This window comes from Chinchilla lanigera, unplaced genomic scaffold (assembly GCF_000276665.1).
Source record: "Chinchilla lanigera isolate Chin_1 unplaced genomic scaffold, ChiLan1.0 scaffold00036, whole genome shotgun sequence".
Taxonomy (NCBI): Eukaryota; Metazoa; Chordata; class Mammalia; order Rodentia; family Chinchillidae; genus Chinchilla; species Chinchilla lanigera.
The window spans coordinates 1819153-1838827 of NW_004955437.1; the positions used below are offsets into that span (position 1 = coordinate 1819153).

Genomic DNA, 19675 nt, shown 5'->3' on the forward strand with positions numbered 1-19675 from the left:
CCTCCTCCTCCTCCCCCTCCTCCTCCTTCCTCCTGCTCCGGCCAGCGCAGAGTTCCAGGGCGCCTCAGCCTCTGCGAGGGAAGACTGGCAGAGGCCGAAGAGCTGAGGGACAGCTTCTAGAGCCAATCAGAGTGCGGCTCTCGGAGACGGGGCGGAACCCTAAAAAAGGCGGGAACGGAGAAGCGTCCGCTATGTGCCCTGCCGCGACCACTGCGGGAGCCAATGGGGAGAAACCGTCTGCGGCTGCACCAGCGCTGCCCCTGCTGCTGGGCATCCTTCCCTTCTCTTCCTGGGGGCGGGGAGCACGCTAGCCGATTACTTTCTCTTGACGTGTCTTTCCCCTCAGGACTTAAAGGCGCCTGTGTTTCTCTAGTCCACAAGCTGAGCTCAGATGAGGTAGGTATACAGGCAGGAGCGGCAGGAACGCTCTGTCACACAGAAACGACCAATATGGATCTGTGCGGAAACTGGTCCAACATGGCATGGGGGAAGGGCAGGTGCTACAATTCTCCAGCAAGGGTCTGTGACAGGACAGCCACAAGGAGCTAAGGAGCTGTGGGAGAGGAGACATCGGAGTCCCCATTGGCCTAGGGAGTCCCCAGAGTAGCCCTCGGGGCAGTGGCATAGCCATGTTCCCAGCCCTGAGGCATTTGCATTTTCCACCAACAGTTGGTCACTTGTGCAACACTTGCTCCATAAACAGTACACTGAAGTAGCTATAGCTCAGTGGGTACTTTTCTGCCCCTACGTTCTCAGTTCCCACCAGAAGAGATGCAACCCCAGGAAGTCCTCTGAGAGGAAGTCACTCTGGAGAGACGTGGCCACCTGACCACCGTAGGAGGAAGGAGGAAGGGAACAATGTGTGGGTGTTATGTCCTACAAATATTTATTGTTTTCTTTTTTTTAATTTATTGTTTTCTGCAGACTGACCTTGGAGTAATTCTCAAGCCAGGAATAGGTTAGTGTTCAAGTTATTGAGATCTTAGCCAGGCGTGGTAGCGCACACCTGTAATCCCAGCACTCAGGAGGCTGAGGCAGGAAGATTGTTGCAAGTTCAAGACCAGCCTGGGCTACAGAGTGAGGTCAAGGCCAGCCTGAACTGCACAGCGAGACCCTGTCTCAAAAAGACCAAAAAAAGGTATTATAGCCTGAACTGCACAACGAGACCCTGTCTCAAAAAGAAAAAAAAAAAAAAAAAAAAGTTATTGAGACTTTAGGTCAAAAAGTGCCAGAAAATAAATTATTTTGAGTGAAAAAAATCAGTAACTTGGAGGCAGTTTCCCTGGCCACCAATTCCAAGTTGAGTCTTCACACCTCAGGACATGGCGATAGAGCTATGTGAGCCAGAGACTGAGGCAGTGAAAGCTTCTGCTTGTAGAAGGAAAAGAGCCTTGGCTGTATAAGAGCAAAGAAGTTGACAAAACTGAGAAAATGATAACGGTTGTTTTAGAAGCCCAGGGCCAAGTGGTCTTGGAAAACCTTAAGACATCGGAAGATTCAGCAGGCTTCTATGAAGGCAAGGTCCTCACCTGGAGGCTGGGTGAGGCATGTCAAAGGCCTGGGAAGCAAGGGAGACTGAGGGGCACCCAGGTGATGAAGGGCACGGGATGGGGTAAGAGGTTCACGGAGAGGATCGCAGGCAGAGCTCGGCAGATCCCGGCACATCAGAAGTTGGGCTTGTGTTTTTTCAGCTCCACCATAAGGTGGTGGATGTTGATGAGCTCAGCCCTGGCAGGCAGGGCCCGCAGCTGCGGCTGGGACAGCACCCGGTGGAAGCGATGATAGACCTGGATCAGCTGGGTCAGTGCTCCCTGCACAGAGAAAGTCAACGAGAGATCAGACAGTGGGCGGTGTGAATGCTGATGACCGGGGCAAGGTAGGGCTCACCAGAACATTAGGCCTAGCTGGGGCTGAAATGGAGAGTATTCAGGTGATGTCCAAGGAAAAGAGGAGAAAGTCAGAGATGGGAGATGGGGCGGGCGCCGGAGTTGCAGTCACCTGGATGATGCTGGTTCCATTTCTGAAGTTGGTGAAACTTCGCATCACGTCCTGACTCAGCGATTCCACCGACGACTTCCAGGAACTACCGAAGCCCCGGATCAACTGAGTTACCCGAGCTGACAGTAGGAAAGAAGTGTCAAGAGGGAGCAGATAGGATAAACTTCCAGCCAGTAAGTCTCCCCAAGACACAGCTGTCCTCCCCTTCAAACCTTTTCTGCCCTTCCACTCAGGTCTTTCTGGCTCTGCTCCTCCCATCATCTGCATCCTGGTTTTTTTTCCCCACTTCCTTAACCACTGACCCCCCCATGACCATGCCACTGTCATACCTTCCTCCCCTCGAAGTCGCTCAGCCTGTCCACGCTCAATCAAAGCCTCAGCCTCCTTCACAAATGCCACCAGACCCCCAAAAGGAGGAGACAACAACTCTTCAATGAACTCCTGGAGGACACACAAGCGAACACAGAGCTGAGTGCCCTGGCGACAGCAGATTTCCCCAGCTCTGCCATCATGATTGCATAGGGGCCAAGGCCATGCCCATAACAAAGACCTCAATTCCAAAAGGTCACCTATTGTAGTACTGATCATTTCACAAGCAGTAGAGGAAATCTTCAAGAAGCCCCCTCTTCCAACACCCGCTGAACTAAACTTTGAGCTGGGAGCAGAACAACAAGGAATTGTTGTCAGGGCTGCCCAATAGTGGGCAGCTGGGAGAGGCAGGGCCATCAGAAGACAAATGGCCAGGGCTATCCTGTGTCCAGCAGCTGGACTTGGGTCTCTTGGGAGAGTCTCAAAGAGGCACCAAAGTAGAGCCAATAGATGCATCTTTCAGCTACTGCAAAAACAGAGGCAAATCATCTCCAGGGGCAAATATCCGCAACCCTCTGCAGACCCTCGCAGCTCCCACTGATGAAGATCAAGCAATGAACATGATCATCGGACAAACACCTAAGGAAGCCAGCTCCCATGAGAATCAGCAAAACACGACACAAGCAACGGACTCAGCGCTCTAAAGCCTGCTGGGATGAGAACTGTCCCATGTATAAAACCTGTGTAAAATCTAAACCTGTCAGATGTGAGGAAATACAGGTGATTAATGGAATGGACAGACTTGAAAAAAATAGAACTTTTTAGAATTAAGTAATTTTTTAAATCAACAAGTTAAACAGCAAGTTAGATATAACTGAATAATTATAAGCCAAGCATGGTGGCTCATGCCTGTGATCCTAACACTTGGGAGGCTAAGGCAGGAGGATCACCTCAAGTTGCAGGCCAGTCTGAACTACATAGTGAAACCTTGTCTCAAAAAAAAAAAAAAAAGTACAAAGGGGTGCTGACATCCTTTCTGGTCACCTACCAAGAATGACAGAAAACAAAGGATAAACAAAATTAAACATGGTAGAAAAAAGTCCAAATGTACCATTAAGTAAACACAAATAAATTAAAATCATAAATTAGAGGAAGAGATGCTCCAACTGTATTTTTTAAAAATTCCAGCTATGTGTTATTTACAAAAGACACAACATGAAAACATGACAGCTGGGCATGGTGGCCCAGGCCTGTAATCCCAACATTCAGAAGGCTGAAGCAAGAGAATCGCCACCAGCATGGGCTACATAGTGAGTTCAGGGATAGCATGGACTACATAGCAAGACCCTGTCACAGGACAGAACAGAACAGAACAGAACCAAACTAAACTAAAACAAACCATGAAAAGCTAAAATTAAAGGAATGGAAATAAACTAACAGGCAAGTATTATCACGCCGGGCATGGTGGCACACTCCTGTAATCCCAGCAACTGGGAGGCTGAGGTAGGAGGACTGTCATTAGTTCAAGACCAGCCTGAGCTACAATGTGAGCTCAAGGCCAGCCTGAACTGCATAGCAAGACACTGCCTCAAAAAGACAAAAAAAAGGTATTATCCAAGATATAGTTGGCTGGTGGGAGATATACCTCTGAGGTAGAATGCTTGCCTAGTATATACAAGACACTGAGTCTGATCCCCAGCATTCAACAAATAAACAAACAAATAAATAAACTCAATCATGTAAGATTAAGAATTTTTGTTCATCTAAAGGTAACACTGAAAACAGTAAAATGATCCTCAGCACTAAAAAAAAAAGAAAAATCCAGCAGAGCTATATTCACACAACACATAACAGGCTCCAAGAAAAAGTCCTAATTTAAAAAAAGTCCTGGCTAGAGACATAGCTCAGCAGCACAGCACCTGCCTGGCAAGCACAAGGTCCTAAGCTCAATTCCTAGTAACAAAAAATTTTTAAAATTTTAAAAATTAAAAAAGCCCTAATAGGTTAAAAAAGATCATTATATAATGACAAATGTCTTGTAACCAGTAAAACCTAACAATTACACACTTTTGAAAACTTAAAATAAGCTGAAACTGTATAAACATGATTTGATAAAACACATGACTCATCTGTGGATTTTAAAACATCACCTCCAACTACTGAAAAGTCAAGCACACAAAAGTGATCAGTAAAGATACAGATGATGTGAAGCTTGATACCTGGGCTCTGGATGCAGCTCAAGGGTAGAATTTATACCTAGGTACATTAAAGCCCTGGGTTCGATCCTCAGCACAAAAACAAATAAATAAATTCAATCACATTAAGATTAAGAATTTCTGTTCATCTAAAGACAACACCAAAAAAGTAAAAAGCGTTTGGGATATGACTCTGTGGTAAGGTGTTTGCCTAGTGTTATGTATGGTTGGGATCAAAAACCCCAACCAAGAGATGGAGGGAGGGGCAGGGGAGAGGGAAGTAAAAAGAATTGTTCGATGTGTTATATACACGTACCAACTCCCCGTGATGAATGTAATCGTTATATAATGCAAACATGTACAATTAAAGCTTTTTTAAAATTTTAAAGATGTTCTCAAAAGGCTCATGTGTTCAGAGGCAATCAGATCATGGGACACTGATGTGCTGAATATGCTGTGAGAAGGTGGGGCATGGCTGGAGGAAATGGGTCACTGGGGGTGACTTTGAAGGTACCTTTCCTCTGGCTCTCTACTTCCTGGCTGCCGGGGGTGGATTAGTTTTCCTCTACTATGCCCTTCCACAGTTACATTTCTGCCTTAGCGCAGCCTACCATGGACCGAACCCTCTGAAACTGAGCCAAAGTAAATCGTTTCCCTTTAAAGTTGTATATGTATTTTGTCCTATAAAGGGAAAAGGTGACAGATATACCTAGCATGTGCAAGGCTCTGGGTTCAATCCCTGGCATTGCAAAACGAAAAACAAAACAAAAAAAAGGAACATACCCGGAACCTATATAATCAATACAAAATAAGAATGTAGACTATATAAAGAATTCTTATACTTTTCTTTCTCTTTTCTTTTTTGGTATCAGGAATCAAACTCAGGACCTCATGCTTGTCAGGTAGATGGTGTGCCACTGAGTTACATCCCTGGCCCAAGAATTTTTATAAATTTTAGAATTCTTATAGATCAAAAAAAAAAAAAAACCAATAAGCAACCCAATTTTTAAAAGATCAATTTTTTTTCGTTGCCTTTTTTGTGACAGGGTCTCACTATGCAGTTTAGGCTGGCCTTGAGCTCTCTTTGTAGCCTAGGCTGGTCTCGAACTCGCAAGGATCCTCCTGCCTCAGCCTCCCGAGTGCTGAGATTACAGGCTTGTGCCACCACACCCAGCTAAAAGGTCAAATGTTGCATTTATAAAAAAGAAAAATTCATGTGGCTACTAAACATCTGAAACACTAGTGAGTGTTTTAATGAGATCACAAAGATAGTCTGATATTACCGCACTGGAGAAAATGGGGCTCAGGGAAAATTCATACATATTGTTGGTTAAGGAGGAAATTGGTATAACTATTTAAGAAAACAATCTGGCCCTCTCTCATAGAAAATGGCTTACTAGTAGGACATGGTGGCACATGCCTATAATTCTAGCATTCAGGAGGCTGAGGCAGGAAGATGGCCATGTGATCTTCTCCTGCGCTACATAGTGAGTTTGAAGCCAGCCTGAAATATATAGCAAGACCCTGTCTCAAGAATCCAAACAAATATATAAATAAAATGATAAAAATAAAGTGGCTTACTGGTATATACATCTAAAAGAAACTTCTTTTTTTTTTTGTTTGGTTTTTCTCCGGTACCGAGAATCAAACTCACGACCTTGCGCTTGCCAGGCAGGCGCTTTGCCACTGAGCTAAATCCCCAGCCCCTAAAAGAAACTTCTTGTATGTTGCTGGGGATTGAACCCAGGGCCTCTTGTACATTAAGTTATTAAATAATAACTCTACCACTAAGCTACACTCCCAGCTCCCAAGAGAAACATTTGATAAAGCAGATGACATGTGTACTCAGAGATACAACTATTCAGAAAACAACGCTCATAGCAGAAAAAAGAAAAAAAAAAAACTGAAAACAACTGGGCATGATGGTGCATGCCTATAATCACAGCACTCAGAGAGGCTGAGGCAAGAGGATCACAAGTTCCAGCCCAGCCTGGGCAACTAACAATTGAGCAAGACCTTGTCCTTTTATTTGTCTTTTTGAGACAGTTTCGCTATGCAGTTCAGGCTGATCTAGAACTCACTTTGTAAACCCAGGCTGGCTTCAAACTCTTGGCAATTCTCCTGCCTCAGCCTCCCCAGTTCTGGGATTACAGGCAAGCACCACTACACCCAGCAAGACCTTGTCTTAAAAAAACAAAAAAGAATAAAAATAAAAAGGGCTGGGCTGGCGATGTAGCTCAGTGGCAAAGGCCCAGGGTTCAATCCACAGTACCCCCTACACAAAATACACCTAAAAACAATCTAAATGGTTCACTCAGAATATGTATATTCACACAATGTAACCTTATATACCAGTCAACAAGAATGAGCTACGTCCATACACAACAGCCTGACAATATTTGAAAAATCATGCACAAAAAAATTCTGATTCTGTTGTTATAGTACTCAACAATTAATTATGGTGTTGCCATATTTGTAGAGTTATATTTTTATTTTGCTCTTAAAGTTCACTATATAATTATGTTTTGAGTGTTTTTGTTGTTTGTTTGAGACAAGATCTTGCTATGTAGTCCAGGCTGGCCTCAAACTCATGGCAACCCTCCTGCTTTAGCCTTCCAAGAGCTGGGACTACAGGCGTGCACCACCACACCCAGCAGATACAGCTATTGTTAAGCATGACAAAACCCCAAAGGATAGGGGGAAGCAAGAGCATGACCAACACAATATTTAGGTCAACAGGTACCTCTGAATGAGAGTGAGAGGGTGGGTGCAGAAGGAATATGCAGTTTGACATTTTTGCTAAGGTGCTATTCTTGGATTGTGTGATATGTTCACATGTACTCATTGCAATAAATGAGACCACTAGGACAGCATACTGTGAGCTTGCAGTTACACAATTCCAATTCTGTGTACCTGAGGTCCATTATGCCACATCCCCTGTACCCCAACTTCCACACAGTAAGCTGAGTACAGCGGACAAAACCGTCCCCTCCCCTTCCCACGTCCCCACCTGTGTCCGAGCGTTGAGCAGCTGCTGGAAACTCTCGACCTCTTTGCTGTCGTCTGCAGCCCGCTCCTGAGGAAACACACAGGGTGACGGCAGGTCTGGGGACAGCAGTCCTTCACCCCGGATTCCAGGTACTGTGCAGGACTCCCAGACAAGACTGAGCGAGACAGACATCACCTCTGCCCTCGCAAGCCCACGTGCTCTGGGCGGGGACACAGGCGGGAGCGCCCTTACCATCAGCACACCCAGCATCATGTCGTAGTTGTTGATCAGAAACACAAGCTGCTCCTTCCTGGAGGAGAACTCAGCTGCCACCCGGAGGACAAAATTCTCCACTTCCACCTAAAACCCAATGAGGAATGGATGCCAAAAGGCCCAGCCATCCCGGCCTCTCCTCGCTGCTGCCGGGGGTCCGCCCTGCTGCCTCACCTGTAGCTGTCCCAGCAGCTGCATGGTCCGCTCGTTGGGAATTGTCTGGTTGATGCTGACAAGGGCCGAGGAGAACTCTGCGTACCGGCGCGTGATCTAGGGAAAGAAGGCGAAGAACCACCGCTGGCCCGACCAACTCAACCTCTCCAGCCCCCAGCAACAACATCCATGTGACCGCCACCCTCTTCCCCAGGAGTGTGGTCCCACACCTACACTGCCCTCATGTCGTGCGGCCCAGCAGGCACAGTACCCGCCCATAAAGCTTCGAGCCTATCCTTGAGACATGCTCGCCCTCGCTCACATAGTGGGGCCGAGTATCCAGCCCCCCGAGGCGCTGGGGGTCAGTGCTCCGCACGCTCTGCACGTTCATCTCCAGGATCAGTTCGAACCTCGGCCACAGCAAGGCGAGCACCTGTTCCCAGTACCTGTGGGCTTAAGCAGAACCAGAGGTCAGCTGGCAAGGTACGTGGGGTGCAGAGGGAGCGGGGACGGACTTCCAGCTGATGGTGGGCCGGGAGAGTGGGGAAGGTGAGCCACAAAGCAGTGGCTACCTTGGGAGTACCCTAACAGGAATAAGGGTCAACAACCTCGGGTCAGGAGCCCTCGGGCCAGGCTCGAGCTGCACAAGCCCACCGGCTCAAGCCTGCAGGGCAACAAGGACCAGAACTCCGTGACCTGTCCAGGGCCGGGACCTCCCTCTTTGCTGCAATGTTGCGGAATCGGAGAACGATGTGGATACAGAGAAAAACAGCAATGGCATCGTAGCAGTCAGCCAGGTAGGACTCCAGGTGTTTCTGTGATTTGGGAACAGGGAAAGATTGGAAGCGAGTGTCTGTTAGTCCGTGGTTCCCGGTGGCTATGGACGAATAAATGCATGTTTCTTGGGGGATGAGGCCCTGGGCAGAGCAAGACCTAAAAGGCAAATGCGCCCTCCTTCCCTGGCCACCGTCCACTTGTCCCTCCCAGATCACCAGGATCACAAGCTAAATCACAGCAGAACTCAGAACTGAGTGGGGCCAGGGGTTAGAGCACCAAGATTTAGGGGCCCTTAAGTTTTCAGGTGCTTTATTTTAGCCCAGTGTGGGTAAGCAGCAGGCGTAGGCTCAGGGACGCCAAGGAGTCAAAGGAGTCCACTCTCTGTACAGGTTAAATGTCTTAGAATGAGGGCTCCTGGTGTCACGACTACCCACTTGAAGCCCACCATGCCATGAGGACAAAGGTGCATAAAAGCACAGGATCAGGGAGCTCACCAGGGTCATGCTGAGCGTTCGGCCCATGACAGCATGGAATAGGTCATGCGCAGCTGGACCAGACACGACAAAAAATTCACAGATGAAAAGATATTCACGGCAAGAATTGTCTAGGAGGGCGTAGTGCTGGCTGCGGAAGAGGGCTTCAAATGGGTACTAGGAGAGGCAAAGAAGAGAGACAGAGGGATGGATCCAGCACCGGAAACAGCAACCCAGGGGAAGGAGCTCGGCAGACCCCTCCCATTCAGCCTCAGGCCGGCAAAGAGCATCCTGAATGGGCACTGAAAAGGTCGGGGACCCAGGGCCAGAAGAGCAAGCGGCCTCCTCGCGCACTGATGTTGCTGCTGCAGCCACCCTCGGCTGCCTCAGGAGCCACCCCCTCTGCCCAGCCCCTTCACGGCAGCCCAGAGCGATGGGACAGCCTGCTCCCATGTCTGAGGGGTTACCCTGGGACCCCAAGGTAGGGAAGGTTTGCCCAAGGTGTCCCCTTCCCAGCGGAAGCTGGCTCCTCTGCATACCCTCTGCTCTCCACGCTGGGCCGTGTGGGGCACCAGGATGGGGGCCTCAAGTTCAGTAGGGGAGATGACAGAGCCTCGGGTCCCCAGGGTGAAGATGGTATTCCTGCTGCGGAGCGACGGCTTGGAGAAGAATCGTGCGGCGGGTCAAAGTCAAGGAAAATGAGGCCACGCCGGGCCCAAGGATTTAGGAATGGCAGCCTGACAGAACCTAGACACCCCTCCACCCGGACCACAGCCCCACTTCCCCCGACATCTGCGATGGGCTTCCGGGAATCTCTGCACCCCCGGAAATCTAGTGGAGAACTACGTGTCAAAATGATATGTACGTTTCCCGTGCCATCCTCCCATTCTCAAAGCCCGGCAGCTCCAGGATATCCTTCTTTGCTGTGTCCTCCACGCCCATGAGATCATCTTTCTCAGCAACTTCCTCATACTGGAGAAAGCAAAGAAGAGCACTGCTCACCACCTCTTCCCACAAGAGAAAAACGTCCCTGCCCTCCGTCCCTCCTTGCCAGACGTCGCCTCCTCCCAGCCCATGGCCCAGGAACGCCTCTCGATCCTCGGCCTCACCTGCACCTTCATGAGCCGGCCTAGGTAGGAGCGGTAGTAAGACAGGTATATTTTGCTCAGCGTCTCCACGTACTCATCCCTGATCTCCTTAGCCGTTGCTCGCTCATTGCCCAGGAGGAACTGATAGAAGAACCTGGGGGGGCCACGGACAAGTGAGTCTCCTTGCCTTCCCAAGAAACAAGCCGCCCACGCCGGGCTGCTCCAAAGCCGAGAGGCCACCCTGTGCCCTTCCCTGGGGCGGCAACCTGAACTTCAGCAGGGCCGTCTGGGGGATCTGGTAGTTGGTCATTGGTTTTCTGAAGGAATAAATCTTCTGGAGGATGAATTCTCGGATCTTCGTCACTGCCTAGATGTGGTGAACCAAACAGAGGGCGTGAAGTTGCAACCCTTTCACTGTACGGGAGAAACCAGGGGAAGCGACAGATGTGAACCTCAGGAAGAATAACAAATACTTCTCGAGACGTTCAGGGAACCCAGAGAGGCAAGGATGAGATCTGCGGGAGCAGGCGGGGCCAAGTTCCTGGGGCGTCCACTCCCTCCCCCACCTTGACCCGGAGCCGGTCCAGCACGCCCCTGACATCCGCGCAGGCCGCCGTGCCTCTGGCTTCCTGCTCTCTGACTGCAGCTGCCTTGGCATCCAGTTCCTGAAGCTGCTCCAGGAACCTGGGTTCTGTCACCGGAGCTTCCAGAATTGCCCTGGGGAGCAGGGAAGAGTGGGGCGGAGTAGAAGGTCGATCCAACCACATCACAGTTAGAAATGGTTGTCAACCCACCCACTAATTTCTACAAGGGACCTGATGACCTGAGCCAGGAGACCCCCAAAGTAAACAGGGTAGGGCACCCCAGCCCATCTACCCACTATGCACATCATGACCCTTCAAGCCAGTGACTCACGTGACCAGAGCAGAGGGCACCACCAGACCATCAACCAGCTCCCCAAGTTTCCCCCGAACCGCCTGGCGGTTTCGCAGTCGAATGTTCATGGCTCCTGACTGCTCCTGCAGCGTCCGGATCTCAGAGCTGATGGAGCTGAGGTCACTTTGAAAAGCTCCCAGCATCTGCTCCATGCGCTGGGGGGAGGGCAGAAGATGACGCTGCAGAACCTCAGGGTTGGCAGAGGACAAGTGGGCCACTCAAGTTTCTTGGTGAGTACCCCATGAGGGTGGCAGATGATGAGGTGCCCCAAAGGTCACAGGGAAATGCTATTAGTAATAAAAGCCTGCTGGGGGCAGCCAGAAAGTGACCTGTACGTGTGCCCACCTGAGGCTAACAAGCCAAAGAATGGTGCCAGAGGTCAAGATCTGGATCAGCATTGTCAGCGCCCGCAGGCTGCATTACTAACCTCCAGGACAGCATCGCAGGCTGTGATCTGGTTGTGCAGAGACGCGATGTTCTCACTCTCCTGGATGTCTAAGCCACAAGAGTCAAGGGCCTGACAGTGACGGCAGAGATCCTCTCCAATCTCCCCACGGCAACACAAACCTCAGAGAGAGGTCTGCCCCAGCCAGGCTGTCTACAACTGCACCCGACATAGTCCCAATAACGCCATCCCGTCTCTCTGCTGGAGGATACAATCCCGAATGGACTTCTGCTCTATCTGCTGTAGCTCCAGCTCAACCTGCTTTGAATAGTGACGGAGATCCACACCCTGGGAGAACATAGAGATGACAGGTCAGGAGGAAGTCACAGTGGGGGACCCTGGGACAGAGCCAGTGAAGGGCTGGAGGGTAGGGTGACATTATGAGAGCAAGAGATTTTTTTCTCTCCTTTGGGGGAGCTGGATGGAGTGGGGCAGATTAGTAGAGTGGACAACCTCACCGTTTTGAGAGCTTCCTTTACTAGCTCATCCTCCAGATTTGCCTGAATGTGAACTGGAAACAGAAGTTTATTAGAAGGGTCCAGCTCCACAGCTCCTTCTCCCCACACTGAGACCGCACAGCAGTCCCCGCCTTCTTCCTTCTCGCCCCCATGCCTCAAAGCTTACAGGTACAGTTCCCTCAGATGCAGTTTTACTCTGCTATTTCAGTTACCTGGAGTCAACGGTAGACTAAAAATACTAAATGGAAAATTCCAGAAATATGCATATGTTTTAAATGGTGCACCATACTGAGTAGCTTGATGAAATCTTTGTTACCCTGTTCCATCCCGCCCAGATGTGCATCATCCTGTTGCCCAGTGTGTTCATGGTGTACACGCTACCAGCCTGGCAGTCACTTAGATGCCTTCCCAGTTATCAGACTGATCATCCATGTTGGAAGTGCTTATATTCGAATTACCTCATTCTACTTAAATAACAGTACCAAAGTACAACAGTAATGATTCCAGCAACTGGATTACAGTATATTGCTGTAACTGTTCTTGTTCTTTGTTGTTTGTTTGGGTTTTTTGAGGCAGAGTCTCACTATGTAGTACAGGCTGACCTTCAATTCACTTATGCAGCCCAGGGTCGCCTCAAACTCATGGTGATATTCCTGCTTCAGCCTCCTAAGTGCTGGGATGACAGGTGTGCACCACCACACCTAGGTTCTGATTTATTATTGTTGCTGTTATTCTCTTACTGTCCCTAATTTATAAATTAAACTTTATCAGCTAGGTGTGGTGGCACACAGCTGTAATCCTAGCCATCTGGGAGGTTGAGGCAGGAGGAATTACAAGTTTGAGGCCTGCCTCGGCAACTCATCAAATCCTGTCTCAAAAATAAAAAGGGCTGGGAACACAGCTCAATGGTAGAGCACTTCCTAGCATACATGGGGCCCTGGGTTCAAACCCCAGTATCACAAGAATAAATAAATAAATAAATAAACAAACAAATTTTAAAATCATACATATAGATAATTAGGAAAAAAACCATAATACCTCTAGAGTTTAGTGGAAGGAGTTATCTACTCAGGTCTCAGACATTATTTCTAGATGATAAGAGAGACCTACTATATTCTGCTTGCACCCCATAACATCACTTACCATCTACTTCATCCAGGATGAATTCGTCAGAGGTGATATCCAACTCCCCAAGTTGCAGTGGCTCCTGCAGCCCAGGACCACCTCCCTGGAGAGAGACAAGTTAATGGGAGGGGATCCAAGGAGATCAGGGAGAACAAAATATAACTGGATATCCCCAATCCCTCAGGTGAGGCAGAGGGAGGTTTTTACTGGGGAGCCACAGTCCTGTGTCCAAAGGGTCTAATCTCACGATTTACTCAACGTACTACTACTTTGGGCTGATGGACATAGCATATAGTTTTAAAAAAAAAGGCACTCTATAAAGGCAGTAAAGGTGTGCAAATGAGGAAAATTAGAAATTGTACAGGACAAGGCAGACGCGTTTGAATTTAGGACCCTTAGATTCCTGATACCTCAGGTATTCTATTACCAGACTTCTGGGAGCCTCGACTTCCTAGAATTGTCAGCGAACACATAGTGTGCCAGGTCCTAAACGCACTCATCTAATCCTAACGACAACTACATGATCGGTTCTATTATCGCCTCCACTTCATGGGTGTGGAAAATGATGGCGCTGAGAGGCTGGTTAACTTGCCCAGGACACTCAGCCTGTGAATGGCAAAGCTGCAATCAGAACCCAAGCAGTCTTAACCTTTACACTGTATCATTTCCCTACCCAAAAAATGTGAATGGGAAATTGAAACCGTGCCCCGGAACCTGAGTCTCAGTCCATCGGATCTCCGCTGAGGGTCGGGTCCCAACCCAAGGAGGCGATGGGCAGCCAGACAGGTAGCATCACCCGTAGAAGGGGATCGCCAACCTCTGTGCTTAAACCCAGCCCAGGCCTATTTGACACAAGGACGACCACAGGAGACGACGAAGGACAAACAGCCCCGCGCTCTCACCAGGGGACCCTCCTCTTCCTCCAGATCTGAAGCCCCAGCCCGCAACACCAACTCCCGCGCAGCTGCCGCCATGGTCGCGGCGGCGGCCATTCCCCCGCAGCCTCACTTCCGGCAGCTGTCAGTAGCCGAGTCGGTTCTCCCCAGCAGAACTACAAATCCCAGAGCGTCTTGCACAGTCCGAAATTGTTCCCATATATTGAATTTAAATTGTTTAACTCCAGCCTCGCCCCTTCAGCTCTGACCACTTCACCAAAGTGGAAATGAGAACTGACAGTCTTATGCACACTCTCGTGCAGGAACTCTAGAAGCGCACACACCAGGAACTCCACCACGGTTAAAAAAAAAAAAAAAGGGCCGCACCGGAAGTTGTGATACCCAATCCAAATTTTCAGACCACAACTCCCGCTGAAGCAGTATCCGGAAGTGCTTTTCTTCATTACTCCGCCTCTTCCGCCTAAAAGCTATATAAGAACGTGACGTCACGTCCGCTCTCTCTTCCGCAGGAGGCCTACACGCCGCTGTTGCTGCTATCGCCATGGTAAGACTGGAACCCGTGCTGGGATCCGGCGACATCGGAACCCGGGCAGGGAAAGTTTGCTGGCAGAACACCGAGGATGGCCTATTTGGAGGGCTTGCTGCTTTCCTTTGGAGCCTTCGAACGCATCCCTGGGAAGGGACGACCAAAGACTGGAATTCCGGGGAGCAGGGCCCAGGAGGGGTCACTCCCCGGGCGCACGAAAGCTGCCAGAGGCTTGGGCGTTTGTGGCGCCCTCCGGCCTCCGCCCCTCAGCGTACTTTTCGGAACGGCTGACGTGCGCTTTCCAGAGTTTGCACTTTCTCAGGCTTGATCGTTTCGTGTTCCAGCTTTCTGAAGACGGAGGAGTTGGTTGTGTGAGAACCTAAGCGGGAGAGAGGGGTCTTTGCTCCCAGTGTGATAAGTGTAGTGTTCTGTTGGAGGTTACTTACCTTAGAGACCTTGCGGTTTGATGATAGTTCAGGGTCTCTGATTTCTCCCCTGTGCTCTTTCAGTCTCTAGTGATCCCTGAGAAGTTCCAGCACATTTTGCGAGTACTCAACACCAACATCGATGGGCGGCGGAAAATAGCCTTTGCCATCACTGCCATTAAGGTAAAGCAAGGAAGGGGTAAGGAATTCCGGTGAAGTGTGGGCTGTCCCAGCCTACCCTGTAAAAGAGACAAGGCTGAAGGGACATAAAGACCCATCCTTAGCACTTCAACTCCTAGTGTAAGAGAAAAATAACTAAAGGAAGTAACTAAACCTCTTAGGACTTTCATCACCAAAGGAAAGCTACAAAAGGCGGAGAGTGGTCTGAGGCCAAGCCAAAACATTTCCCACAGGCAGGTGGGGAGTGGCTGCAGTTGCCTACAGACTTGCCTCAAATTTTCTTGGACTGTCAGTTTTGAGAGGTCCTTTCTAGATTCGTTTTTTGTTTTTTTTTTTTTCCTAATCTTTCTCCCCCCGTACATCATAACGACACCTTGTTTGTAATTTATGAACCCTAAAATTTGGCTGATTTCTATATATCTTGAGGCGAGTAGAACTGTCTACAGATAGCAAGTGTGAAGTTGAAGTAGGTGGGTGTGAGCTGGGCATTTACTCAGATGTCACTGCTCCTCCTCTCCGGTTGAAGTGGGGACCAGCAGTGGTCTTGGCTTGTTGCTATTGAAATGGTGGCTGCAACCTAAGATGCTTCGCTTCACAAAGCTAGGGAATGCTAGGCCTTCCAAATGGGGGCATTACTATTTTTTTAATCAAAATACGTAATTGTGGGAATCAGTATTGTAGACTGCATGGGGGCTGGCTAAGTCTGTGTGTTAATGACCATCCCCAGCTTCTGGTGTATGGTGGGTGTTCAGGCCGCATTAGGGAAGGGGTGGTACCAGGAGTAGTGTTGCCTGGTTTTAAGGAATTAAGGGTGAAGTAGCAAGTTTTTTTATACAGGGCATAAAATGAAGGGCACCTGTTTAGTTAGAGGAATGAATGCTCGCATAGGCTTGGTGCAAAAGATAAATTACAGAGTGAAGCATAGCTTTGAAATTCGTCGTGCTCACTTTTCATTCTGTATTGCAGGGAACACAACTTTCATTTGTTCTCAGAAGGTTTAGAGGAAAGCCGCTTCTTTCTGTTGGACACCCTGAAGCTAACTAGGCAGTGTACAGTACAGTGCCTGTTTGGGAAATTACCGTAAGGCAGACCTGAGATAATGAAGTAAAAAGATGGGGTGACTGCTATGTGGTCAACTTAGAGAGAAGCATTTTTTTTTTCCAAACAAAAGCAAACTCTTTTATCTCCATCTCATTCTCTTGGTGGAAGACTTCCAAATGATACAGGGCGTATGATAATACAGCTGCCAAATAATAGAAGTACAACGCCCAACCTGGTAGATGTCCAGAACGCCAAGTTCATGTTTGTAGAAAAGTTTGTCCAGGGCATGTTTGGGTACATGGTGAGGGGCTGAGGTAGCATCTCTTGGTGATACTGACGTCCTGCTTATTAACTGGGAAAGGCCATCCCCTAGCTTCTGTGAGTACAAAGGTTTTTGCTAGGTGTGTGGAAAGTCAGCAGAGACATCCGTTTAATTATGAGAGAACCAAAGGTTGGGGCAGAAACACTGAAAGGAGATGGAGCAGGGAAAAGGCTGAGTATGTGGACAAGAAGGATTCCTCCAAAGGTGTGGCTAAGGAAGGTGCCTTAACCAAGAAAGCTTACACTGATGGGGGCTGCGTGATAAAACTTGAGAGTCAGCATAGGGAGTGAGAGGGAGGTTCCTCTCTGCTCATGCCTTCCTGGTTGTTGGTTTGAGACAGGGTCTAGAGCTGGAAGTCGTGATGCGCTAGCCCCACCCTCCCAGAGTACTGGGATTACAAGTGTGGGAACCCACTCCCAGATGCTTGCTGTACTTTTTTTTTTTTTTTTTTTAATGTCTTTTTGAGACAGGTTGCAGTTCAGGTTGGCCTTGAGTTCACTTTGTAGCCCAGGCTGGTCTCAAAACTCGCAGCGATCCTCCTGCCTCAGCCTCCTGAGTGCTGGGATTATAGGCATGCGCCACCATGCCCAGCTACTTGCTGTACTCTTTAAGGATGATCTTCCCACCTACACCACCTCTCAGTAAGCTTGACAGCTGCTGCTTGTGGATTATTTGTAAACTGGAGGGAGGGTTTTGGGTTGGTCACTACCTGGGAAGTGCCCAGGGCCCTTGTTGAGGAATTGTTATCCTGCAAAAATCCCCATGAATAACACTGCACAAAGTTGATACAGATTTTTTTGTGACATGAGTGGGGCCTTAGATTGTAAACATGAGAAAGTAACTCCCATGGATCATGGGTTTGTCAACACATTTGGCCATACCAGACATGGTGGTGCATATGTATAAATTTAACCAGGCGCCCTATCTCCTACTAGCTGTCTGGATGCTAAAGGAGAGTTATGAGTTTCAGGTCAGCTTGCTTAACTGCAAGACCCTGTATCAAAATGTACATAAAAATGAGAAAAGTTGGCTTTGCATACCACCCACTCCCAGTTTGAAATAAGTGTCAGGCATATAGTTGTCACATAAGAAAGAAAATTTGAGAGAGAGACCCTAATGTACTGAGTCAACTAACAGAAACCTCTTGTGGGCAAAAGGATGTCAGCAGAACCGTGCTCGCTGTGAAGGGACCAAGAGCCCAAGCTTGCTTCTTCCTGTCTACTGGTGGTCATCCTTGGCTCTTGGCTTTTCTTGACTTGGAGCTGCCACTACTGCACTGTCTCCCTTGTGTGGCTCTTTGTCGTGTCTGCTCAGGTTCACCAGTCACCAGATTTAGGGTCTCCTAATCTAGTGAACCTAATTGCTTTGGCAAAGAGGACATAAAGTTACACTGTGAGGGTCTGGGTAAGCACCAGTGGGGAGGAGAAGGGAGCATTTACCTAGTCCAGGGGACCACACACACATACAGACACACACACTGGGCATTGAGCCCCAGGGCGTTCACACTGGGCTACATCCCGACACCCCCGCCCCACCCCCACGCGCTCCACACAAATTGCTGGGCTGGCCTTGAATTTGCAGTCCTCTGAGAGTTTCAGCTTTCCACAGTGCTGGGATCACACGCCACCATGCCCGCTTACCATTCTTGGTTAACCAAAGCTTGGTTCATGAGTTCAGATGACAGGTGTGCTTGTGATGGGGTGTTGCTGTGTTGTCACTGATACAAGCATTAATTTAAGCTGCTTTCGAGTATGACTTGAGCAGTTAGGTCCCTAGGTTAAGGGTCACTTCTGGGTGCTGACAGTCATTTGTGATGATGGGAAATTTCAGTCTCTTGACTTGTCCAAAGAATCGTGACCCTGAGAAATCCGGACAAACAGTAATCCTATGCCTGGAACAACCCTATTAACAAGACCCTCTGTTGCTGCTTCAGCTTGGAGAAATGGATCGTTCTTCACAGCGTAGAAATAACAGGGCACAGACAAGCTACGTGTGCTGTGGAGGAGTCCTGCTTTTACAGGGGTGGTGCATTTCTGTTTTGGGTTCAGGCCTCACCTAGAACAAAGTTGTCTGCGTTTTTGGTTTCTGAGACCATCTCACTGTACAGTAGTTGGGGCTGGCCTTGAATTTGGCAGCATGTATTGCCTCAGCCTCCCAAGTGCTGGAACTGCCGGCATGTGCCACCACACCTGCCTCTCCTTCCGGTTCAGTGGCTAGGCTTCCTACCTATCTGGAAAGGTGGGTGACAGAAGAGTGCTTTGGCAAACTGGGAAGGACTAGATTATTGTAGGTTCATTTTGAACAGCAGGGTTATAAGGGGAAGATCGGACTTGGGCCTGATTCTCAGACTTCTTACAGGGTGTGGGGCGAAGATACGCTCATGTGGTATTGAGGAAAGCAGACATTGACCTTACCAAGAGGGCTGGAGAGCTCACGGAGGATGAGGTGAGGACGGGAAAGGGCAGGGGCTGGGCCCACGTGGGAAGGTGGCCACCCGCGCCTGACCAGCTGTGCCCGCAGGTGGAGCGTGTGATCACGATCATGCAGAATCCGCGCCAGTACAAGATCCCAGACTGGTTCCTGAACAGACAGAAGGACGTAAAGGATGGGAAGTACAGCCAGGTGTGTGGGGAGACCCGGGGTTTGGAGTGGGGTGCAGGCGAACTGGCTAGGGAGAGACACCCACGACCCCCACCTCCGCGTCCAGGTTCTGGCCAACGGTCTGGACAACAAGCTCCGAGAAGACCTGGAGCGACTGAAGAAGATCAGAGCCCACAGGGGGCTGCGCCACTTCTGGGGGTGAGTGGGAGCCGCCCGCTTGCGGTGGGCGAGCAGGGCTTGCTGGGGGCTGCGCCGGGCCCTTGGGGTGTGTGACCCGTGGCCTCTCTCCGCGCAGCCTTCGCGTCCGGGGCCAGCACACCAAGACCACCGGCCGCCGCGGCCGCACCGTGGGCGTGTCCAAGAAGAAGTGAGGCTGTGGGCCTTCTCCGCTAATAAACAGTTTCTGTACCCGCAGCTTCCGTGTCTCGTTATTCGGCGCGGGAGGGCCGCGGTGGTGGGGCTGGG

The 19675-nt window shown here is 49.4% G+C and overlaps 2 protein-coding genes across 4 annotated transcripts; one reads left to right on the plus strand and one right to left on the minus strand.

Annotated features, from left to right (window-relative positions):
* Nucleotides 1-1202: 1202 nt before the first annotated feature.
* Vps52 (vacuolar protein sorting 52 homolog (S. cerevisiae)) lies at nucleotides 1203-14463 on the minus strand. Of its 2 annotated transcripts, XM_005389481.2 has the most exons (20): nucleotides 14122-14462; nucleotides 13238-13322; nucleotides 12095-12147; nucleotides 11849-11924; nucleotides 11619-11686; nucleotides 11171-11346; nucleotides 10822-10972; nucleotides 10522-10622; nucleotides 10277-10409; nucleotides 10082-10139; nucleotides 9707-9840; nucleotides 9189-9344; nucleotides 8614-8732; nucleotides 8240-8363; nucleotides 7939-8034; nucleotides 7744-7851; nucleotides 7513-7578; nucleotides 2328-2439; nucleotides 1999-2117; nucleotides 1203-1811 (listed from the first exon to the last, which is right to left on the minus strand). In XM_005389481.2, the coding sequence occupies exons 1-20, from the start codon at nucleotides 14209-14211 to the stop codon at nucleotides 1665-1667; spliced, it is 2172 nt and encodes a 723-aa protein (XP_005389538.1). In that variant the 5' UTR covers nucleotides 14212-14462; the 3' UTR covers nucleotides 1203-1664. The 2 variants fall into 2 exon arrangements, with proteins under 2 accessions (XP_005389538.1, XP_013372339.1); XM_013516885.1 differs by lacking the exon at nucleotides 9189-9344 and having other exon boundaries at nucleotides 14122-14463.
* Nucleotides 14186-19624, plus strand: Rps18 (ribosomal protein S18). 2 transcript variants are annotated; one of them, XM_005389480.1, is made up of 6 exons: nucleotides 14186-14194; nucleotides 15151-15249; nucleotides 18968-19054; nucleotides 19130-19231; nucleotides 19317-19408; nucleotides 19506-19624. In XM_005389480.1, the coding sequence occupies exons 1-6, from the start codon at nucleotides 14192-14194 to the stop codon at nucleotides 19579-19581; spliced, it is 459 nt and encodes a 152-aa protein (XP_005389537.1). In that variant the 5' UTR covers nucleotides 14186-14191; the 3' UTR covers nucleotides 19582-19624. The 2 variants fall into 2 exon arrangements, with proteins under 2 accessions (XP_005389537.1, XP_005389536.1); XM_005389479.2 differs by lacking the exon at nucleotides 14186-14194 and adding an exon at nucleotides 14576-14659.
* The last annotated feature ends 51 nt before the right edge of the window (nucleotides 19625-19675 follow it).